The 24,458-nt window shown below is 49.6% G+C and overlaps 1 protein-coding gene across 1 annotated transcript; it reads left to right on the top strand.

The window, feature by feature from the left end:
• Nucleotides 1–492: 492 nt before the first annotated feature.
• On the top strand, nucleotides 493–24,458 carry LOC111837402 (TBC1 domain family member 9-like). Its single transcript, XM_023799431.2, has 21 exons — nucleotides 493–1,320; nucleotides 8,292–8,402; nucleotides 9,498–9,616; nucleotides 10,079–10,307; nucleotides 11,464–11,725; nucleotides 11,966–12,173; nucleotides 12,570–12,776; nucleotides 13,199–13,354; nucleotides 13,596–13,746; nucleotides 14,854–15,068; nucleotides 15,164–15,281; nucleotides 16,187–16,472; nucleotides 16,860–16,989; nucleotides 17,331–17,429; nucleotides 17,734–17,802; nucleotides 18,307–18,547; nucleotides 18,626–18,691; nucleotides 19,622–19,708; nucleotides 19,800–19,868; nucleotides 21,353–21,456; nucleotides 22,024–24,458. Exons 1-21 carry the CDS (start codon nucleotides 1,194–1,196, stop codon nucleotides 22,780–22,782), a joined length of 3,813 nt encoding a protein of 1,270 aa, XP_023655199.2. The 5' UTR covers nucleotides 493–1,193; the 3' UTR covers nucleotides 22,783–24,458.

Raw genomic sequence — 24,458 nt, 5'->3', positions numbered from 1 at the left:
CCCATCTCCGGATAGGTTTATATTTGGTATGGGCAGCCAACTCATGGGAATCATGTGGCCCAATGATTGCTCAGATTGATCATTTTGCAGACATAGGTGCACCCTCGTAAATAATGGTACAGCCCCCTTACCTCTTGCCAAACCAACTAATGGGTGGTTCCATGAACGCAACAATTAAGTCAAATACCTTCTACGGCTTCCCCACTCACGAGATCTAATGGAAACACAGTGCAGCGTACATCTTATATTCCGGTCCGTGACTAATATATCGCTTGTCATTTCCATGACTTTGTTCACCCCATGTATATTATATGCCCATGCATATGACACAGATATAAGCCTGTATTATATATTTATCTTACACGAATGTATGTTATTATTTCACGTGGTGTCATGGTGTACACCGTGTTGTTCGCCCATGCTTGCCTGCACGCTCATCTTCAGGAGGCGGGGCCTGCCTCCCACATGTGTGACGTCACGGACTGCGCGTCGACGTAGCCGCCCCATGACGCGCTTTGTTGATACTGCGCGGCTGTGCGGCGCTGGCGATTAGGGGGGGTATGTTAGGTGGAAATTGCTTTGTTCCCTTGAAACGTTATTTGCTTGTTGTTTTGGGGAGGCGGGGTCGATTGTCGGTGCCGGAGTCCCACGTTTCTTATCGGCCTTTCCGCGGTTGCATAATTACAATTAAGCGGCTGTGAGATACGGCGCAGTGGCGGCATCCGACAGGCTCTCCTGCGCACAAAGGTCCGGCTGGATCGCCGCTACGCTCCGTACCTATCTTACGGAGGTGCTCCACAAACGCGCTTTGTAATGCCGGGGCTCCGGCTCCGCCAGCCGATCGCCCACCGTCGGGCGGATCTGAGCGCATTTCTCGCCGGTGATGTGCAGATGCCTGCGGCTTCAGGCTGAAGATCATTCTCATTTTTGAATTTCTTTTAATTCTGATTTTTATCCCTATAGCTTTGCGATCTGAATACGCTTTGTCATACCTTAATGTCTTCGGTTATCAAGATAGCCATGTCGCTTTGCACATCGCAGTGCGATCAATATCGATAAAACATATTTTTTCGGCCGATTTCTTTAATACCCCCGTGGCCCCGCGTGTTTTTTTTTCTTCCGCTGGACAAATAAATACAAAATTGGCAAAGAGGGATCGCCGCGGTTTAATGCCCTCTTGACGAAAGGGTAAAATGTGGGTTAACCCAGATGAGGTCCTGCTGGCCAGCGCTTTATGGATCACGGAGAGAGCAAATCCATACTTCATCCTGCAGAAGAGGAAAGGCCATGGGGACGGCGGAGGTGGAGGAGGTCTCGCAGGTAAGCAAGCAACAGCAACTCTCAACCATCAATTATTTAACACTCGTTTTATATTTAGGACAATTGCAAAGCTATGAATGGCTCGTTTTTCTTTCAGCCCCTGGTGTTTCAATGAGTAGGCAGGCAGGCTTTCTGATATTGACGGTTGCGTAATAGCTGTCAAACAGATACTACTGACCCCCAAACACTCATTTCACTCTGCAGGATAAACTGTAGGGTCTCACTGCGGCGGGTCAAATGCACGCAGCCTGCAAGGTCTATGCTTCTTAAGCTGTTTTCGTCGTTTCAGTATAGTTTAGTGTAACATCAGAAGATCTCGTTTGGCTACATCGGTCATGATTTAGGCATACATGCAACTGTAAGGAAAGCGATCATGTTTGGAGATTCAGGCCGCCCGTGTAGGCGTTGATGCAGGGCTGATGCGGTTCTATTAATAACACCAGGCGTCTCCCCTTTGATTGTTAGGAGAGCCAGGAATGATCAGCTTTTCATGCGATAAGAGTGTCCTTTCACCTCCGGTGCGTCCCCAGATTCATGTCGCTGTCACACTACATGTGCGTCCCCCATCTGTCTTTCCAGAGGGCGTGTTTAGGGCCCGGATGATTCATGTTTGTCTGTGGTACATCAATGGGACATCAGTGGGACAGTTAAGCCCCGCCACCTCTATCTGGTAGCAACGTGACATAAGTGGCAGCAGCTGAAATTAGCAGATTGAAAAGACGCCTGAGGTTTGATGATAACGGCCTGGCTTTTTGGAGGATTGATCCTTGCCGAAATACATGCTGAATCATTTTCTTTATCCCGGGTCGGTCACCTTGAAATTGGAACTTGCAGTAGGTCCAAAACACGCTGGTAAAAGCTTCTGTTCCTCTTCTCTGTGTTTACTGATTACATATGATTCCTCTGAGACCAGGCAGAGCTTCACGTCACGCATGAGAGCCTATAGAAGATTGAAAAGTCAATGAACTAGCCACAATAATTGTGACTTAAATGAAGGATGTCAGCAGAACTGAGACCCAAATTTGTCACAAGAAAGTCCCAAAATTGCTTTTGTTCTACTCAGGTTCTGGGAAACACACTGATTAAGGCAGCAAAACTGTCAATAGTTACAAAATCATTAATGGTTACCTAGGGTGAGTCTTGTTAAGATGGCACACTTTCTGAAAATTTGCTTTCTGGAAAAATGTATAGAATCGTCTCAATATCTTCAATCCCAACTTGATGCCATTTTATTCTAAATAAATCAATGCCCCTTGAACACCATATAGGAGAGAAAATAAAGTATTAGTAGTAAAGTACTACTACTGCAAAGTTTAACTGTCCCATTTTGCCCGGTGTCCCATTTTAACAATTTCACCATAAATTTGGGGAGGGACTGGGACACAAATCCATAGTGTTAATGATGATGTGAGGAATGAATTAATAAGCCACTTATTTTAATTTCAGAGTCAATCTGCAGTGACTGAGATGAATGATATAATGGGGACTTAGTGTATTTAGTGAGCGCCTTGTTCAGAAGTGCAGTGGGTTATTACCATGGCTGTCTTCGGGGCCTGGGACATTACCGTCCTGGATTGTCTGGAGCTGCTGTCTAGCTATAAACTGTCTTCGGTTTGTACAGTCAGGCCTCGTATGTGTCCTCAGAATGTGTCTCTAACCCTGGAGGACTCCCTCAGCCGAGAATCATCGGGTTGATTTCTGCGGTAAGGCCTTAAAAATCGTCCCGGCCATCCGATCTCCAGCGACGGTCTCTCTACCGGCCCCTTTTCCGAGACGCATCGCGGAGCAGTGCGCTCAAGGCCCCGGGCATTATGTCACCGTTATGTAAATTTAGAGCTGGCTCTCCGAGTGCCAGCTGGTGCTGTGGGGTGAGCCGAGGGGGATGGGAGGGGGGAGGGAGGCACAGGAAACTGGCACGGGCTTCGGGAAGGTTTGGCATCAGAGACACTCTGCCCACGTATGGCACAAGGGAAGCCACAACTGCGGAAGCACGTTGGCATCGCTAATGACATGTGCGGGACCCTGTACATGCATTCTGTGTTTTAGTAGATTAAATGCTGGCACATTTCCACCCACCCGGAATATTCTGGCTGGTGCTCTTACCCAGACCAGATAGACCCTTTTCCAGGACCATTTTGTGCTTAGCACCCAGTTCAGGAGTTGTGTCACCCACAGAAACATCCCCGCGTTTCCGTGCCAACCGAGAGGAGGGGAAAAAAAATGCATCAGGCGGATGACCCAGTGATGGGCAGCTGCCGATGGTGGGGGTGTGGGGGGGTGGTTGAAATGTCAGAGGAAATTTCTACAAGGGCTGTGTTTTGATTTCCACCTTGTGGTGTCGCATCTGGCCACTTCGGAGCTGAATTGACGGGGAGGGGGGGGGGGTGTGACCTTCAAGCCTGTCCTCAACCCCCCACCCTGAAACACCTCCTTGTAGGTGGTTCTGTGGCTTGGGTGCCCTTGCCATACAAACAAGCTTAACGTTACCTTTTAAAAATATAGGTTAAATAACTAAACGGCTAAAAATCATAATCCTTAGTTTTAAGCTTATCTCTGAAGGACTTGCTGAAACTAGCTAGCTAATCATTTGTCCTGTTATCTGTAAAAACAAGTAATCCAAAATCAATTTAAAAGAGTTTTAATCCCCTTTGTGGAAGAAGGAAATATGTTTGTGCTCCACAAGAACTGATTAAACAAAGTTAATCGGTATACAGAGAAGAAATTAGATATGGGGGTGTTTTTAAGTGAAATGGTGAGAAATATGTTAGAATAGGCAAAGTGAAGAGTTGTATTTTGGATTATAGATTAATGATCTCCACAGGTTTATGTAAGCAGGCAATATTGTAGGATGCTTTAATGTCCGTTTTGATCTTTTGTTTCCTCAAAATACTGAAGGAAAATCTGGTCTGTTCCTCTTTCTTCGGCCGTGTCAGGCAGTCGTGTCCCCAGCTAGCCGTGCGCCAGGGAGCCTCTTGTCTCATGGTCAGAGTCGGCCTCTGTGCTCTGCGTTAAATCCTGATTCCTGTAACCGTCCTGTGGTTAGTCGGCCGCTGTGCTCTGCGTTAAATCCTGATTCCTGTAACCGTCCTGTGGTTAGTCGGCCACTGTGCTCTGCGTTAAAGCCCGATTCCTGTAACCATCCTGTGGTTAGTCGGCCTCTGTGCTCTGCGTTAAATCCTGATTCCTGTAACCGTCCTGTGGTTAGTCGGCCGCTGTGCTCTGCGTTAAAGCCCGATTCCTGTAACCATCCTGTGGTTAGTCGGCCTCTGTGCTCTGCGTTAAAGCCCGATTCCTGTAACCGTCCTGTGGTTAGTCGGCCGCTGTGCTCTGCGTTAAAGCCCGATTCCTGTAACCGTCCTGTGGTTAGTCGGCCGCTGTGCTCTGCGTTAAAGCCCGATTCCTGTAACCATCCTGTGGTTAGTCGGCCTCTGTGCTCTGCGTTAAAGCCCGATTCCTGTAACCATCCTGTGGTTAGTCGGCCTCTGTGCTCTGCGTTAAAGCCCGATTCCTGTAACCGTCCTGTGGTTAGTTGGCCGCTGTGCTCTGCGTTAAAGCCCGATTCCTGTAACCGTCCTGTGGTTAGTCGGCCTCTGTGCTCTGTGTTGAAGCCCGATTCCTGTAACCGTCCTGTGGTTAGTTGGCCGCTGTGCTCTGCGTTAAAGCCCGATTCCTGTAACCGTCCTGTGGTTAGTCGGCCTCTGTGCTCTGCGTTAAATCCCGATTCCTGTAACCACCTCATGGTCAGAGTCGGCCTCTGTGCTCTGCGTTAAATTCTGATTCCTGTAACCATCCTGTGGTTAGTCGGCCTCTGTGCTCTGCGTTAAATCCTGATTCCTGTAACCACCTCATGGTCAGAGTCGGCCTCTGTGCTCTGCGTTAAATTCTGATTCCTGTAACCGTCCTGTGGTTAGTCGGCCTCTGTGCTCTGCGTTAAATCCCGATTCCTGTAACCACCTCATGGTCAGAGTCGGCCTCTGTGCTCTGCGTTAAATTCTGATTCCTGTAACCGTCCTGTGGTTAGTCGGCCTCTGTGCTCTGTGTTGAAGCCCGATTCCTGTAACCGTCCTGTGGTTAGTTGGCCGCTGTGCTCTGCGTTAAAGCCCGATTCCTGTAACCGTCCTGTGGTTAGTCGGCCTCTGTGCTCTGCGTTAAATCCTGATTCCTGTAACCACCTCATGGTCAGAGTCGGCCTCTGTGCTCTGCGTTAAAACCTGATTCATTGCTATCGGGCAGCATTCCCTGAACCTGACCGTGAGTGTTTCAAAGTGACCTCCCAGGGTGCACTAGCAGTGTCTACTGCTCTTATCCTGTACAACTGAATGCAGACCCAGCCAGTCCCTGGACCATCTGGGGGTTAAGTGACTCGCAGGGGCCCAACAGTGACATCACTCTGCCGACTCTGGAATTCGGACCGGCAATTTTCCGATCACAGGCACAGCGTCCTAACCCGCCGAGCCACGCCCCACCCTCCGTAGGTGTCAATCTCTTTATTTGACAAGCTTGTTTCAGGCGACCCGTTTCATGCCAGAATGAAATTATCGGCATTGCAGTCGCTAGGCAGCATAGCGCGGAGTCAACTGCCTAGCGATTTTGCGCCTGTGCCAGCTCCCTTTGTTTGTTTAATGAACTGACGTGAAGTTGCTTAGCATCAGCGTCTGGCGGATGAGTGAACGTAGAGGAGAATAATTACTTAGCCTCCTGCCTCCTGTTGGGCAAGTTTCATTCTGTTCTGTGAGTGAAAATGGCCACGGTTTTTCTGAGGTTTCCTCAGAGCCTAGCCTGCCTTCAGAGGTGAACCCCCTTCACTCAACTTCGCGCAACTGCTGGTTTTCTCACTTGTGTTAAACCTTTTGAAGGCGAATTGCACCCTATTTACCACGTGTTGATCTGCTGATCTTTGTGGGTTTTTTTTTTTTTTTTTTTTAACTTTGCTGAGTTTTTTGCAGGCTGTTAATCCGTAGGACCATGACTGATATTCCTTGTGATGGTTTTTTTGTGGATGGGTGTGAGTCTTTGACTCATTGATGTTTCGGGGCAATATCCACTGAAAGGCTGATTCGGCAGGTCAGAGGGTGGCTTTGGAGGCAAGATGGCGTCTGTTTACATGTTATCCGATCCATAACGACTGCAGAAGGTTGCCCTTGGGAGAGAGACACTGAGGTCAGTGTTCCTGACTCCTGTAGGTTTTTTTCACAAGTAGCCTTGGCCTGATCAGCATTTTTCGGACTTTTCAGGAACGGCCCCGAGACACAATCGGCGGGTTTGTCAGTTGGGGGGGTGGATTTCGGTACCGGCGTCCTGCTTGTAGCAGTCATGCGGTCTGGGGTCCGTTTCGGCCCCTTCCGTCCTCGGCACGCTGACGGCCAACCAGGCCCCAGTGCTGATTAGTGTCTCCATTCAGCCTGGTCCTGCTTTGTTCTCCGGACGCAGAAAAGCTCGCAGCAGTTGTCCTTTAGGGCTCTAAGACGGAATCCAATTAGAACAGCTCTTTTCAGACAGGCCCCAAATACCCTTTAATATTTAATCTTCTCTTAGCCACACTCTCGCTCCCCCCACTTTGATTTGGCAGCTTTGAACTACTTTTTCCATGTAATAATTACGGATGGAGTTTAAAAACAAGCTGTTTTCCACACTCTGCTCTGAAAGGTGCCGTGGGCCGTGCTGCTCCGCGTTCTGGTTGCCGAGGTGCAGTTTCTGGGTGGCTTGGTGTGGTTCTAAAGGGAAGCCGACGCGCTTGGGACCCGGCTGAGCCCAGCGGCACCAGGGTCGCTCTCCTGCCCCCAATTAGCGCAGCTGTGCTGGTGCTCGTCATCTCCTGATGGGATTTGGCTTTAGTTTGGCACTGGCATGGAAAATCGATGCCCCTCTCTGAAGACTCAGAGAGGAACTCGCCCCCAGATTCACATAATCCTATTTTGAGATCTTCATTATGGGTTCAGTAGCACTCCTGCTGTCGTACATGGATTAAAAATCTTCCCCTCTTTTGATGAGAGCCCCCAGTAAGACTCACATGGGATTGTCAAACTGATGCTGTGACATGATGGGGAAGCTTCTGGGGACCAGATGGCCTCTGAGAGCTGGAATAGCTGCTAGCATATTAGCCGAATCACCCCTGGTGGTTTAGATGTAGAATACTGCATATTCCTTTGCATTTCTGAAGCCTTCTAATCCAGGTGGACATTGGCTGTCTTCTGATCCAGGTGGACTTGGGTTCTGTTGGAGTCCAGGTGGATGTTGGCTCTATTCTGGTCCAGCTGGACATCTATTCTGGCTCTGTGACATTGTTATAACCCAGGTGGATGCTGAATCTGTTGTGATCCAGGCGGTAACTGGCTGTCGTCTTATCCAGATGGACGCTGGCTCTGTTCTAATCCAGGTGGACGTTGGCTCTGTCCTGATCCAGGTGGACGCTGGCTCTGTCCTGATCCAGGCTGAACCTTTTTCTGTGATCAAAGCTGAGAGAAGGGTTGAGATTCTTCTGATTTTTTCTTCTGGTTCAATGGGGCTTTTTTCCCCTTGTGCATCTGTCAGCTGGTTTTATGTAAAAATCGGTATGCAGTGCGAGTGGGGGGCACAGCCCCCCCTCGGGCATTCAGCGCCGCCCCAACCCTCCTGGCAGCTCCCGTTCCAGCACTGCAGCCTTGTCCAGAGTGCGCCCGTCCCCGGCCTGCGTTCTTCTTGCTGAATTGTTAAACAAGGTTGTTCAATTCACAGTAGGATGCCAAAGTGTTTCCAAAGTAATTTCAAGCCCCGGAAAACTCGCCTACAGGTTCTAAAAAGCTCCGTTGGGCCATTTCTAGAAGCTCAAGTCCTTTATTTCTCCATAAAATCGATTACCCCCCCCCCTTGCAGATCACCCCCAACCTTGTTCCCTGTGTTGTCTCGCATTGCTCCTCCATAACCTGGATAAGTGGTCGGAATTTGGATGGATGGATTTACTTTCCTCGTCTCTATCTCTGCTCGTCCCTCAGGTCTGCTGGTGGGGACCCTTGACGTGGTCCTGGACTCCAGTGCTCGGGTCGCCCCCTACAGGATCCTGTATCAGACGCCAGACTCCCTCGTGTACTGGACGATTGCTCATGGTGAGTATCGCTTCTACGCCCATCCCATCCACCGTGCCTGTGTATCGCTAATTTCTCAATGCCAACCGTTACATCACCCGAGGCGGCTCTTAGAGATAATATCGGTAAACCGAATACAAACAAAAATCAATTTCGCCTAGTCGGAGAAGAGCAGCCGACTTCGGCTCTCGTTAAGGAACATCCTGATCGATGGGTCGCTGGGTTTCGCGTGTGCCTGCGAGCACGGGGCCGGATGGGATGAGCTGCTTCGACCCTGAAAGCCGACTTCAGGAACGGCTCAATATTCCGTCAAGTTATGTTAAGCTCATAGGTCGTTCTCAGCTGCAGTCAACATTAACAACAAAAGCTGAAGTTTTCATTGGACATCCCAATTTATACGGAGGCCGGAAGCTTCCGGAACATTCCCTGCCATACTCGTATTTTCCTTCAGCTCTCTTCTGTTACAGTAACCGTTTTTCACGGGCAGAAATCGCCTCAGCCCTCCCTGAGTGCATTACCGAGTCCTGGGGGATGGTGGTTTGAATGGTGGGGGTGGGGGGGTGTTGAGTCTTGAACCTCACGGTCCTGTTTCACGTCCGCACTTTGGCCGAATCAGCAGAAGGGAGCTGTTAACATCCGTGTTCCTCTGAAATGGAGGCGGGAGGCAGGGGGGCTGTTGTAGGCTGTAAAATGGCGACCGGGGGGGTTGGGGTTTTCCAGTCACAGAAACCTTTAATATAAGCTGAATACACTGCCCCATGTCTGCAGCCGAGGAGAGTCTGGATACTCTAACTATCTCTCTTTGGTCTCCTGCTTTTTCTGAGCCTGCTAGGCACAGCCTGATGCCAAAAAAACAAGTAATTAACTTCGGGAAAGCAAAGGCTTTGTCACTTCTAGCCTGACTTTAGAAGACACAATGTATCTGCTGTGATAAGTGGCCTGAACGCATCGATCAGGTTCCTAAATCTAGGGCAGAGTTCATAAACATAGTGTTTACTTGGTGGAGGCTGGCTCTGATTAAGCATTCGCGGCGTATCTTGTGCTGAGCACGAGGTTGTACGCTGCTCCCCCCCCCCCCTGCCCCATCACCCCATAACACCATCTCCCTGCCTCCAGGGAGCTCACGGAAAGAGATTACAGAACACTGGGAGTGGCTGGAACAGAACCTTCTGCAGACTCTCTCCATCTTCGAGAATGAGAATGACATCACCACATTCGTCAGGGGCAAGATTCAGGTAGGTGGATGCTGTTGGCTACGCTCGAAAAATGCCCCTCCCCCCATATTACAATATAGTGGTTGTAATTTCTTTCTACTTTCTTTTTCCAATTAATTAAAAAAATATATTAACATGCTAGTATGTTAATCGTAATGTAAGCTTGATGTATTTTTTTTTATTAGCATGCAAAAGTTGTAATGCAATGTAAGTTTCCTGTTGAGCAGAGCGCAGCTTCATTGTGGAGCCAGGAGTTTCTGATGCTCAGCAGAGTTCCGCTTGTTTCTTTACAAAGTCATTCGGGGGTAGCTGAGTGTGTCATATCTGCTCAGGAGTTAAAACGGGGTCTCTGGAAGCTTCGGTTGCGTGCTGAGAAACTGCGACTGAATCGGCCCTCTTTGTTCTTTATTTCATGACGGAGCCTTCAGAAAAATCTAAAAGCTAAATGATGTTCAGAATGACAAAGAGGTGGCTTCCCTTCAGGGTATCATAGCGGAGTATAACAAGAACCACGACATCCGGGAGGACGATGACACGGACAAGTTCAAGGAGGCCATCTCCAAGTTCCGCAAGCTCTTCGGCATGCCCGAGGAGGAGAAGCTGGTCAACTACTACTCCTGCAGCTACTGGAAGGGCAAGGTTCCCCGACAGGGCTGGCTGTACCTCAGCATCAACCATCTCTGCTTCTACTCCTACCTGTTGGGGAAGGAAGGTGAGCTGGCAGTGGTCTCTCTCTTCCAAATGGTCATGAGGCAGTATTTACCACCACTCAAACACACTAGTTTGCATGCATCCCCCCAAGGTTTGGGCCCCCCTGTTGGCCAAAAACGGTCACTACAATAACAATGTAGCAAACAGGTTCTTTATTTTGGAGATGCTGAATCGGCATGTTCTGCTAATCCGCTAGCTAGCTATGCTCGTCTGAGTCGACTCACTAGCTATTTGTTTTTTGAAACAAATGAGAGAAGGTCGGGGGCCCCGCAGTGACATTTTGAGTGGGGCCCCCGAAACCACAATCCCGTCCCTGTTTACAAGCACGTAATCAGTAAGATCTTTCTTTGGGTGAGCATGAAAATGATCTAACGTGGCACTTCTAAAAACTGTATAAAATGCTGATTTTCGAGATCCTCTTGGCCTCGTGTATCTGAATAACTAGACCTTGCAATGAAGCCAAACGCATTAGCTAAAGAAAAGCATTGGGGCTAAATGTCTGGGGATTAGGAAGATGCAGCAGTTGTAAAACGCCATCGTTAAGTACGAGGCTCCTCCGCTAACGCTGTTAGCCTCGTAGTAATAGTATTATTGGCAGTGTTATGTAGCGGCGAGTACATCCAGGTCACCCAGTGAGGCTAGTCTGACAGAGTCAGATAGAGCCATGTTCCTGCTCTGGACTGTTTGACCAGGATGACTGAGTGTGCTGTAGAAGTGTATAATAGTCCACACAAGTGCTTGGTAATACACAAGGGCTGTTTGGAGTTGTTAAACAAGGCTGAGGCTAATGCTACGTTTATGGGAGGAAAATTCAGAAAACTGATTCAACGTGCGAAAAGTACTACATTGGATACAGAAAACAGAAGCCTTGTTGAGCATGAAGCGCTTCTCAGTGACTAATCAGGATGATTAAATGTGTGCAGTCCTGAAGATAGGAGATCTTTTTGTAGTGGTGTTAGAATCCTGCTCATTTTGTATTGTTAATATTAGCCAGGGGTGTTTCTGGCCTAATAAAGTGCCCTTTGTTGATGAAATGAAAGTAAGAGTTTTATATGATGGGTCTCTGTAGCTTTCATAAATGTGTTCCTCAGAATCGGTTCATGTCAATTACAGAGGTTAACAAAATGTAATCTGAACTTTTTGCCCCTCCCCCGCAGCCAAACTGGTCATCCGATGGGCAGACATCACTCAGCTGGAGAAAAACGCCACCCTGCTTCTTCCAGACATGATCAAAGTGAGCACAAGGTCCAACGAGCACGTCTTCTCCGTCTTCCTCAACATCAACGAGACCTTCAAGCTGATGGAGCAGCTGGCCAACATCGCCATGAGGCAGCTTCTGGACAACAAAGGCTTTGAGCAGGATCGCTCGCTGCCCAAGCTGAAGAAGAAGTCTCCCAAGAAGGTGTCGGCCCTCAAACGGTTAGCGAAATCGGCACTGTGCTCTCGCTGACATACACTAAAGATTATGGTAGTGTTGTAGGCACATCAAGTGCCACACGAGGCCGGTCAATTTTTGTTCCTGGTAGCTAGTAGAGGGCCAGATATTTACTCAACAAATAATCCAGGATCTTTGACGTCTGAGTTTTTCCTGAGCAACACTGCATATGTTTGTCAGCTGAAAAATTTCTGGCTTCATTCTGGATGCCTTCTTCCTGACAGGGACCTGGATGCCAGGGCCAAAAGCGAGCGGTACCGGGCCCTGTTCCGCCTGCCCAAGGACGAGAAGCTGGACGGACACACAGACTGCACCCTCTGGACCCCCTTCAACAAAACTCACATCCTGGGCCAGATGTTCGTCTCCACCAACTACATTTGCTTCTCCAGCAAGGAGGAGACCCTGTGCAGCCTCATCATCCCTCTGCGTGAGGTGGGGGGTGGTCCCGTCTTGTCCTTCCTTTTAGGTTATGAGTGCAGGCCTAGTACAGATCAAGATTATTGGCATCATGGCATCAAAACAGAAGTGTATGAACTAGGATGTGTAGGATCGCCAGATTGGTTGGAAATTCCTGTTTATGAGGGCGGTGCAGTGGAGCAGACTGCAGTCGTCACAGGCGTTGCTAAGTAACACCGCCCTTGGCTGCGATTGCTATCGTGGCCCGTCTATAGATACGCATCTCTGTTGTGTTTTTTGTGGTTTGGCTGCAGATCCCAAATGCTGAGGTGTCGACTGTCAACAAGTCAGCATATGCATAGATGCATGACTCCATATTGACTTTAGTTTTCATTCCCGGAGATGGTACTGAAGGCCCTTCTCTTCGGACAGGTGACTATCGTCGAGAAGGCGGACAGCTCCAACGTACTGCCCAGCCCTCTGTCCATCAGCACCAAGAACCGCATGACCTTCCTCTTCGCCAACCTCAAAGACCGGGACTTCCTGGTCCAGCGGATTTCTGACTTCCTGCAGCAGACCACGTCCAAGATTTACTTTGAACAGGAAGTCACCAGGAGCCTCAACAGCTTGGACGATGAGGTCAGAAGCACAGCCGACCCGCCCAGCTACTAGAGTCACCGTGAGCCCACATCTCACACAGCCACGCTTTGTGACCAGTGTCACTGAATGTCACGTGCAATCCCACAGGCAGAACACTGATAGGATAAGCACTGTAACACGGGTTGTAAGCTGCTAGCTATCAGCTATATAAATTAAACCCCCTTAGTCTGGCAGAGTAGTCATATCACCATTGGGTCTTTGTGCATGGTGCTTAACCCCAGGAAAACCGCCTGATCCTGCTCTCCGGTCCTTCTATCTGGAATCATGTACACGCCTGCCGTTTCATCTATTGACCCTCGTCTTTTGTCTACCAACATTTGCACCAATGACGTAACGTGATGTCATGCTGGGCATTATGATGCGTTTGGAGGGTCCCTGACTGAAAGGTTTACTCCCACCAGGGAAGCTTGATCTCCTGCAGCCCCCAGAGGAGCCTGAGCTCTGAGATCGAGAGTGAGCGACAGTTCAACCTCAACGACAACAGCATGTCTACCGCCAAGCAGGCGCTCATGACCATGTATCGGCGACGCTCCCCCGAAGAGTTCAACCCCAAGCTGGTAAACCCCGCCCCCACACATTCCAACCAGACATCCAGCAACATCTGCTTATAGTTCTTCATAATCCTTGAGTTTTTCCGAGCAACCCTAAGAAGGCTACCCCAGTCCGGGGATTATTTCATTCCATTATTTTTAAGGCGATAAGCTTAAAGTATCTTAACTGAGTTGTTTTCAATATAGAAGTTAGTGAACTATTGCAGAGGGAGGAGTTTTAGAAGATCCCCTGTATCTTCTCACCCAGGCCAAGGAGTTCCTGAAGGAGCAGGCGTGGAAGAACCACTTTGCAGAATATGGCCAGGGTGTGTGCATGTACCGCACGGAGAAGACCAAAGATCTGGTGCTCAAGGGCATCCCAGAGAACATGCGAGGAGAGCTCTGGCTGCTCTTCTCTGGTAAGTGCCATTGCCCGGCTAGGGTTACCGTGGAAACGGGCCTGATGACGAGAGGGCCGGCAGAGCGCCCCCGTCTCCAGACGTGTGCCGGCAGCCGCGCAGGCAGACACACCCGCCTGTCGCATCCCATGCGAGCTCCGTCGCTGCATCCCAGCCATCTGTCCGCTGCAAATCAGGCATCCAGCATGGAGGATCCATCTGCTCCGGCACCAATTAGCCAACCTGGTTAATCTGTTTATCGGTCTCCAGCACGACACACAGAGCTCCCATGGACGTCGTTATCATTAGTCACCGAGCTGCAGTATTCCGTTGCTTGTGTGGTTCTTTTTTTTTTTTTATTAATGGTTTTATTATTTGCTGTGGCAATTAACAAACAAAAGCACCCGACCAACAAAGCTACTCTAACTAAGCATCCAGTGCTCCACGCACCAAAACTGCCTGATTCCTTTTGATTCTGGTTTGTCTGTTATGGCTGCCCTTAGCCTCAGTGGCGATGATGACAGACTCCTCTCAGTCTGTGGGAGGGGGCCGTGCAATTTTCCTGTCGCATCCCAGGGGAGGCTAGGACTTCGGCGACCTCTAGGCAGAGGAGGGGGGGGGGGGGGTTTGTTGTTATTTCGGGGCCCCACTCAAAAAGTGTCGTGACTGTATATGACCAGCAGGGGGCGCCACACAAATATGTTGTTTGAGTGGTGGTAAACACCTCTGCTAGCCGTAGAGAGGGCCCTGTGAAAAATATATAGCACGAGGTGGTGGGGGGGGGCACAAGAGTTGTTGAGCCGTGTCAGGCTTCTGTCACCTCAGAGAAATACATTCTGTGAAAACTACTCTAGGGTAAGCACTTCTCACTCAGATCTGTGTGCTTGTCATGAATCTTGCTTGTCACCTGGGGTTAGATTTAACCGTCTGTTGAGCTGCCCCCCAGTGCACTTAGCAGATTAAGCTCTATGCCTGCCCCCCGCCAGTCACCATTGGGCACCTCTTCATAATACCAGGAGTCAAGTAGAGTCAGTAACTTATTTTTTTTTCCCAGAAGTTCCGTATGTGATGTGCTGACATCTCTGGAAGTCCAGGCATCTCTGACATCCACGCTTCCCATCTCCGTAGGAGCCATCAACGAAATGGCCACGCACCCCGGCTACTACGAGGAGCTGGTGGAGAAGTCCAGGGGCAAGTACAACCTGGCCACGGAGGAGATCGAGCGAGACCTGCACCGCTCACTGCCGGAGCACCCCGCCTTCCAGAACGAGATGGGCATCTCCGCGCTGAGGAGGGTCCTCACCGCCTACGCCTTCCGCAACCCCCACATCGGCTACTGCCAGGTCAGGCCTCCGCGATGACGCTCGGGTTCGTCAGCAGTTAGGACCTCCCAGTCTCCCAGCTCAGTCACCATCTCCACCCACCCCCATGTCACCAGGCCATGAATATCGTGACTTCGGTGCTGCTGCTCTATGCTAATGAAGAGGAAGCTTTCTGGCTCTTGGTGGCGCTATGCGAGCGGATGCTGCCTGACTACTACAACACCAGGGTGGTCGGTGAGTTCTGCTGCCAGGGCGTTGGATATGCCGGTTTGTTTGGGTCAATGTAGACATGTTAAGGTGTTTCAAAGTCAACATCTGCTTAGAATGTCAAACCTGTGTATCTTGTATTAAGCTCTATGTTGACCTCCTCTGCTTGCCATAAGGTTCCATGGCCTGTGTGTGTGTGTGTGTGTGTGTGTGTGTGTGTGTGTGTGTGTGTGTGTGTGTGTGTGTGTGTGTGTGCGCACGCGCTCATGCTCCTCTGTGTACAGAGGTATTAGCTTGTATCAAGGTCTCTGTTGGTCTTCTCTGGTCAATGGGTACAGTTGAGGTGCTTTTCCACGGTACCAATCACTGTACTTTTGGCTCGGTACTTCACGAACTTTCCCTTTTCCATTGACTTCCAGTCAAGTGCCAACACCAGAAGTGCCAAACCTGCTGGGGTTCTACTTTGGTACTTTTGGGTGGGACTTGAGACGGTTTCTTTCTCGATTGGTTATGCGAATAGCCTGCCACAGAAAACAGCTGTGATCTCAAAACAATGATAAAGTAAAAAAAAAATAAAAAATTTATTGTATCTGGTCTCACAACCAAATCACAACAAAAAGATCAGAATTGTATGACAAAATTTAAAATTTATTTTGTTTAATATACTTGCACTAGCAACGTGATTTTGTTGTAATACATATAGGGCTATTTATAAAGCGAAAAGGAGTTAAGTTTCTCACAAACCCGCCGATGAGTGATTTTAAACAGCAAGAATGAAAATGATTGTGATTGTCTCAGAGAACACATGCAGCGCTTATGTAAAAGCAGGTAATGGAACAAAAATACGGTACCTGGTGCAATGGAAAAGCGCCCTTGGTTCTGGCTGCCATGTCGTTCTATGGGTTCTAAGTGCTGTGCTTGTGTTCGTTCAGGGGCGCTGGTGGACCAGGGCGTGTTTGAGGAGCTAGCCAGAGACCACGTGCCTCAGCTGTACGACTGCATGCAGGACCTGGGCGTCATCTCCACTATCTCGTTGTCCTGGTTCCTCACACTCTTCCTCAGCGTCATGCCCTTCGAGAGCGCGGTGGTGGTCGTCGACTGCTTCTTCTACGAGGGCATCAAGGTGATCTTCCAGCTGGCGCTCTCCGTGTTGGATGCCAACATCGAGAAACTTCTGAACTGCAAGGATGACGGGGAAGCCATGACCGTCCTGGGCAGGTGAGACCGGGATTTTGGATTTTCAGAATCTCATCTAGCATGTTTTTGTAAGAGTTTAATTCCATGTTGGCGGAACTAGCCATCTAGAAAATCCCTTGGTTCAGAGGTTCGAAAACAGGACCCTGTTTGGGATTTGGACCCGTAAGCACTTCTTGTTTGATCTCTTCCGGCCCATTGGGCTATTCTTGCCTGTCATATTGCAGCAACAATTCTTAAAATACTCTCCTCAAAACATTTAATCTTAAAATTCCTTACCCACATTCTCGCGTCATCGGTCTGAGCAGAAATGATGCAAACGGTTGAAATGGGTGAATGGAAATTATTACCGGTATTGCCTGTCAGTGACTGACTGATGGGGGATTCTGTGGGTCATCCTTTGGGTTGCAGGTACCTGGACAGCGTGACCAACAAAGACAGCACCCTCCCTCCCATCCCGCACCTTCACTCCCTGCTGACCGACGACGGGGAGCCCCACCCGGAAGTGGACATCTTCAAGTTGGTCCACAGCTCTTATGAGGTAAGTGTGTCTCCTGTCCTGGTACAGCCGTGGGTTTTCAGAGTCATAACAAAAATCCAGTCTGGGGTCAAATCAGTTCAAATAACCTTGACATTTGGTAAGTGCAGATGAGTGTGTAAGTCCCACAACAGCACGAAAAACCAGTGCAAAAATGAAAACAGTTGTGCAAATAGGAAGTATCCGAGAAAAAAAAGGTAATATACCGCAGTAAAATATGGGGAATGTGGTGACTATGGATGACAGAATGGATTCGTTGACCAGAGGTCACCATTGTGATGGTCTGCTGGAAGGAACCGTTCCAGGTTCTCGTTGACCTTCGGTTGGTGTTTTTCCCGAAACAGAAATTTGGCACGATCCGAGCCGATGTGATCGAGCAGATGCGCTTCAAGCAGAGGCTGAGGGTGATCCAGACGATAGAGGACACGACGAAGCGCAACGTGGTAAAGCCCCCAAACGCTCCTCCATTTAAACACACACGTCCAATTCTGAGGGGTCCAATGAATAGCTGAAGCCAAATCCTACTTCTGCTGTCTCTTTAAGAAATTAGTGTTGGGGCATTTTGCAGCTACTGGGTTTACTGGGTGTCTCAATTTTATGGTGCTTTTTAAATTTTCCAGTGGTTGTTGAGGAACAAGAGAAGGATGTAGTGGCTGGGCTATAAATACGATATAAGAGAATCTGAGAGGTTCTTGTTGACGCATGAATCACAGCGGTCCTAACCGGTTTGGTTCTGGATTCCCGCAGGTCCGGACCATAGTCACTGAGACGGCATTCAGCATCGACGAGCTGGAGGAGCTATTTGTCCTGTTCAAGGTGGGCGACTGGGCCTGAATCATCAAGGGAGGGAGGGGGGGGTCTCGACTTGTTTCTGAGTTGGCATCTAAGGAGTGCGATGAGTCGGGGGTCCTTTCTCGTGGCCCAAAGCCAGGAGGAGATGGGATTGGAGTTGATTGTGGGTTTTGTGCGTCTGGGAGACGATACCAGCGAGTGGCACCGTGCGGGTCCCACCTGTCAGCCTGGATCCGGATCAGTACCGGCAACGCTTCTCTCGTTAGCGTGTCGCCGGGGGAAACCAGGCCCCCCACCTACCGCCACATTAATGTACAGCGCGGCTTTGACTCAGTCGCTGAATTACAGTCGGCGGGGGCAGAGAGCATGCTGGGTAATTCTGAAACAGCTCGCTGTACATAAACGGAATAAATCCGAGATCCTATTTGCAGATGTAGGCTTCTGATGGGGTGTCCTTTCTTTCCTGGGAGGGGTGGACTTTTATCTTATCGCCGTATCTCCCCCCTCGTCCTACCCCCCATGGCGCAGGCGGAACACCTGACAAGCTGTTACTGGGGAGGCACCAGCAACCCCACGGACCGGCATGACCCCAGCCTGCCCTACCTGGAACAGTACCGCATCGACCTGGAGCAGTTTAAGGGCCTCTTCGGGCTGCTCTTCCCCTGGGCCAGCGGGGCACACTCGGACACCCTCGCACTGCGCTTCTTCCGGCTGCTGGACCACAACGGCGATGGCCTCATCAACTTCCGGGAGTTCGTCACTGGCCTGAGTACGTTCTGTCGTGGGGGGGGGGGTGACGACGTGAGCGTTCCGACGCATCCCTGACCCTCGGCTCGTGTGCTTCCAGGTGTCCTTTGTCACAGCGATCTCACCGAGAAGCTCAAACTCCTCTATAAGATGCACGTCCTACCCGGTGAGTCGACAGCCCCCGCCCACAGCCGCACGTGTCACCGTTCATGCTGCCCCCCCCCCCCTTGGTGTATGTCGGCCAGCTTCGATCTGCCCTGTTTTTTCGCCTGACTGGTCATCCTGGGCCCCTGCCCGTCCCTGGATTACCAGCTGAAGAACCAAACTCCACCCTTTGTGATCGTGGAGGTTTTTTTATGCCCAGCGCATTCCTCTGCTTGCCGGTCGCCTATCGATTCCCAGCTCGGGTCAGTTCCCCGCTCCTGATCCTCCTCCATGCCAGCACCAGGCTGCTGGCAGACCCCGGCCTTCCCGCAGAGTGGCGCGGTCCGTCCATATGCTACGTGAACTCACCCCAGTGAATCAACCAATCCTGTGTAAAAGGGCCGTGTGCTTCTGTGACCACCCCTCCTTTCTGCCCCTCTCCTGAGCCAGCCGTACGGGCAGGTTCCTGCTGTATATAGAGGTGACTCGTATCAGGTTAATGTGGCAGCCAGGGGGGCTGGTGGGGGGGCATTGTGGACAGGCTTCACACTGATTGATTTCAGACAGTTTTTTCGGGCTAAACTTATTCAACTTTAAAGACGTCTCGTCCTCTCTCTCTCTCTCTCTCTCTCTTTCTCTCACTCAAAAAAAAATCTCATTTCCATGTCAGTAACACCCATCCTTCTGTTCCTAAATTAGTAAACGTGGCATAATGTTGAGGCCCCTAGCCTCTGCATAGTAATTATTGTACAATCTTATATTTATTTCTGACAGGGATTTCTTTATTATCGGTTTCTGTGAATGGGAGATTTTTGAGGTTTCGCTGGTCTCCGCCACTCTGACTGGATTAGTGGTTGCTTAGTACGGATCATTGTATGTTTTCATTTGTCCAATGGCATTCTGGGTAACTGAGCCACTGTCCTGTTGTTTTTTTTTTCCCCCCCTCCCACAGAGCTGTCACATGACCAGGAGGAGCCGGACTCGGCATTCGAGGCCACTCAGTACTTCTTCGAGGACATCACCCCCGAGACGTCCCACGGTGCGTGAGCTGTCCGCTCCCCACCCCGTCCAAACAGTCCGTGCCTGCAGGTGTCCTTACTCTGCTTTTAACTGCCCCACTCTACCCACAGGGCTCGACTCCAGGTCTAAGAATGACAAGGATGACGGTTTTGTAAGAGTCACCTTCAAAACCGAAAAAGGTATGTCTGTACCTCATGTTTACCACGTATTACAGCCTTGTTTACTTGATTAGTTCTGTCTTCATGTTGAAAATGTTTTACAAAATGGAGAAAGTTTCTAGTTTCTTGCTATTTATTCCCCCCAATCGATACGTCCATCTATTTTCTGTGCCCACTTGTCCTATGCAAGGTTACAGGAGTCCAGGGTGCCAAAACGGTGCAGGTTAATTGTCCGACCCCCATCTTAGATGGGTGGTGGATTATCAATAATTAAGTTGGTAAGCAGGCTGTGAAAATCCCCTTTGGATTTCCTGAAGCTGTGCTCTCTGGTATGGTATGTTCAGCGACATCCACACATCATCTTGTAGACCTGTCCAGCCACAATTCCCTGGATATTTAAAGCAGTATTCCTAGAAGGTGGAAACCATATTGGTTGTGGGTAGAATGTTATGCGATGGCGCATAATCCTGATTAACCACAGCCAGACTTTGCCTGGTCCGAAATGTGCAGCAGTGAAATTTAAGGAGCCCGAAGGGTTAAATGGGCCTCCTTATACTGGGGGCACTCAGTGACGCCTCCTTATACTGGGGGCACTCAGTGACGCCTCCTTATACTGGGGGCACTCAGTGACGCCCAGAGAACTTCACAGATTTTTTTGCTCAGATGGTAGAGGTGTGCACTGGACACAGGCAGTGATATTACAGCTGTTCACCTGTGGGTAGAGGTGTGCACTGGACACAGGCAGTGATATTACAGCTGTTCACCTGTGGGTAGAGGTGTGCACTGGACACAGAGTGATATTACAGCTGTTCACCTGTGGGTAGAGGTGTGCACTGGACACAGACAGTGATATTACAGCTGTTTACCTGTGGGTAGAGGTGTGCACTGGACACACAGTGATATTACAGCTGTTCACCTGTGGGTAGAGGTGTGCACTGGACACAGACAGTGATATTACAGCTGTTCACCTGTGGGTAGAGGTGTGCACTGGACACAGACAGTGATATTACAGCTGTTCACCTGTGGGTAGAGGTGTGCACTGGACACAGACAGTGATATTACAGCTGTTCACCTGTGGGTAGAGGTGTGCACTGGACACAGACAGTGATATTACAGCTGTTCACCTGTGGGTAGAGGTGTGCACTGGACACAGACAGTGATATTACAGCTGTTTACCTGTGGGTAGAGGTGTGCACTGGACACAGACAGTGATATTACAGCTGTTTACCTGTGGGTAGAGGTGTGCACTGGACACAGACAGTGATATTACAGCTGTTTACCTGTGGGGCGTTAGCAGCCTTTGAGATTGGCCAGCTGTAGGTTTGGTAGGTCACTGATAAGTTAAACGCTGTGTGTTTGGGAAAAGGTCGGAGGAGAGCGATTCAGGTGAAACACAGACAAGTTTCCCTGTGCGTCTGCTGTGGGTTGGGGGGTAGATTTCTGGGGGGGGGGGGCCTGTTTTACAGCATGAAGGTACACCTGCCGTGTTTGCTCTCCCTGAACAGTGAAAAAGATGCACACTCCAGACTACCGTGCGTATCTAAGGCTGTGGAACCAGGAGACCAGATCTAAGCTGGAGAACATCAAAGAGCTTCCGAAACTGAACCAGGTGAGTGTTGCGGGCAGCCCCCCTGATCCTGTGGCGACTGATGTTCCACCAGCTCTTTCAGCTGCCTGTGTTTGTGGAGTCCTTGGCAAAGGTCTCCAATGTCCTACACCCCCCCGGAACAAATATCAGAGCAAACCAGGCCTTGTATTTTGGCGAGATATTCGGAGCTCTGTGTGAGCCATGAATAAGATTATTAATTATTAATTTAGTGTTTCTTAGCCCAGTCCTATGGGACATCTGAACGAATCAGATGATCAAGAAGACCAAAGATCATGGGGGAAAGTGTGTTGGGAGCAGAAGTGGGTAGTTCAGGTCCAGATAGTAAAAATCCAGGCCAAGATTTTGTTTCAGCCAACCAGCTGAGTTCTCTGTGACTGACTCTTTAAACTCAACTGGTTGGCTGAAACAAAATCTTGGCCTGGATTTTTACTATCTGGACCAGAACTGCCCACCTCTAGCTGGGAGCTTGGAGGAAACAAAAATTTGGACCGGCTAGGGCTCCCTGCAGACCGGGGTGAGAAGCCCCGATTTAGCGTGTATCACAGTGGCTCTGTCTCCTTCTTCCAGGGCCAGTTCATCGAGCTGTGTAAGACACTGTACAACATGTTCAGCGAGGACCCCATGGAGCAGGACCTGTACCACGCCACGGCCACGGTGACCAGCCTGCTGCTGGAGATGGGTGAGGTGGGCAAGCTCTTCATCAGCCCCAGCAGCAAGGAGGAAGAGGAGGACGAGGACGAGGAGGAGAGCGGGAGCCCCACGGCGAGGGTGCAGGGAGACGGCTTCTTCCAAGGGCTTGATGCGGGGGAAGGGCTTGTCGAGATCAGACAGGCCAAGTCGCGTGACGTCGGAGCCGGCAGAGAGCCTGCGTCCAGCCCGCCGATGGAGGACGTGAAGCTGGAAGACTCGTCGCCAAAGGAGGCGGGTCTTTCCTCGGCCATGCTGATCTCCGACGACGAGACCAAGGACGACACGTCCATGTCGTCGTACTCGGTGCTGAGTGCCGGCTCGCACGAGCTGGAGGAGAAGCTGCAGTGTGAGGACATCGGCGACGATACCGTGCTGGTGCGTAGCGGCACCGGTGGAAGCGGCACCGACAGCAGCGGTAGCCGCGGCAACGGGCTGTCGCGCAGCGCCAGCCTGGACAAGGACTGGGCCATCACCTTCGAGCAGTTCCTGGCCTCTGTGCTGACCGAGCACGCCCTGGTGCACTATTTCGAGAAGCCTGTGGACGTCGTGGGCCGCATCACCAACGCCAAGAACGTGCGCAAGGTGGGCCGGCCTCTCACTTCCTCTAGTGATTATGAGATATCACTTTCAGGGTGAGACGGACCGCCCCCAACAGAGGTGGCTGTCCGGGAGCACTGTTAAAAAAAACAAAAACAACAAAAAAAAAACTACCAAAACGTTACTTTGTAAAATGAACAGTGTTTAACTGCATCTTCGTTTGGGTGGTAGGAGAAGTTAATCAGATAAATTTTTGTGTATAATAATATGTATGATTTACGCAAGGGAGTTGAGAGGACAAACGTAAACATTGTATTTTATCTATAAAATGTGAAATGGCTGTTTTATTCTTAGACTGTGAACAGAGTTTTATTGGAGGGGCCGGTTACCAGACGCTTTGGGGGAGGTCGCTGACCATAGAACGAGTTGTAAACATTGCCCCATTACTGCGGGACCCTGTTGTGAATGACCTGAACGTGCATGGACCATAACAATAGAGCCGACAAGCAGAAATTACTCGACCTTTTTTTGTAATATCCGCAGATGTTATTCCCTGTATTTGGCTGGCAACAAGAATCATTTCTCTCTCTCCGATCCAAAAAAAGAGCGTTATTAAACAAGGTAGCAACCAGTACCTGTGCGTATGTTTTCTCCGCAGTTATGCAGGACCTCGCGATATTGCGATATTCGCGACTCGCGTAGATTCGCGGTGACGCGTCGATGTGATCCGCAGAGCGCGTTCCTGTGCTGCCGGAGCAGCTTCCTGGTTCTGTTTATTTTCCAGAGCTGTTGTACCGAAACTGGCTGTAACTGAGCTTTGTAAGCCGACTCTGACTACTGACGCCCAGGTGTTAAACGAGCTTGCCGTGATTTAGGTGGAGTCCTGTGCAACGATACCAACTTTCTTGATCATGTTAGGCAATGTAATCCCTTACTGTGTCCTACACTTAACTGTCTAAAAAAATCTGAAATCCCCGATGCTCTGAGCTGTATCACATATATACTCCTGTGATTTAACCACGTAATACTTAACCAGTACCTACACTTTGTACAGAATCTGTGTAATAGTTGCATAATTTTTTTAAAAACTGCCCGTTTAATTCTAGAGCACCCGCACTTTGAGTCACATTTGTTGCCAGTAATGGTTTACATGTTGTTATCTTTGATTTTCATACAGGGAATTCGCTTTTATTTCACTGTTACCCTTTTTATTTGAAACGTGTTCCCTCCTGCTGAAATATTTTCCTTTTTTTAAACCTTTCCCTGTTGTCGAAGCTGCTGTTTTAACCTCTTCATGTGTGAATAGTCTTAAATGTCATATTTATGGAGTACACCACTTTAGCTGATTAAATATATGGAATGAAGTATTCTAAACCAGACATACAAAATAAGTTGTCAGTGTTGTCTTTATTGATCTGAGTGAACCGTTCCTTTATAATAAACACACCTTAGTTAAAATTCTAGTTTCCCCTCCATTTAGCTGAGCTAGTCTTTTCTGATCTGCTGATTCATAGTCTTCAACTATAAGCCGTGACCTAGAATAACTGGCAGACATCCTCTGGCCCTGTGCCACACTGTCGGTCACAGCAACAGTGACAAGAGTGCACTATTCCACTGGGAATCCACTAGAGGGCAGCACCACACAGTGGCGTCTCTAGAACCTTCACACTTCCAACAGTCTCTGCTATGTAGCCGGATTAAACCCGATCTAGTCACGTGGGTTTGCGTACAGAGTTTTGTACAATTTTTCGATACAATAAAGTCAAGTAACAGGT

Source organism: Paramormyrops kingsleyae, chromosome 25 (assembly GCF_048594095.1).
Source record: "Paramormyrops kingsleyae isolate MSU_618 chromosome 25, PKINGS_0.4, whole genome shotgun sequence".
NCBI classification, from domain to species: domain Eukaryota; kingdom Metazoa; phylum Chordata; class Actinopteri; order Osteoglossiformes; family Mormyridae; genus Paramormyrops; species Paramormyrops kingsleyae.
This window is presented reverse-complemented; position numbering and strand designations above follow the sequence as displayed.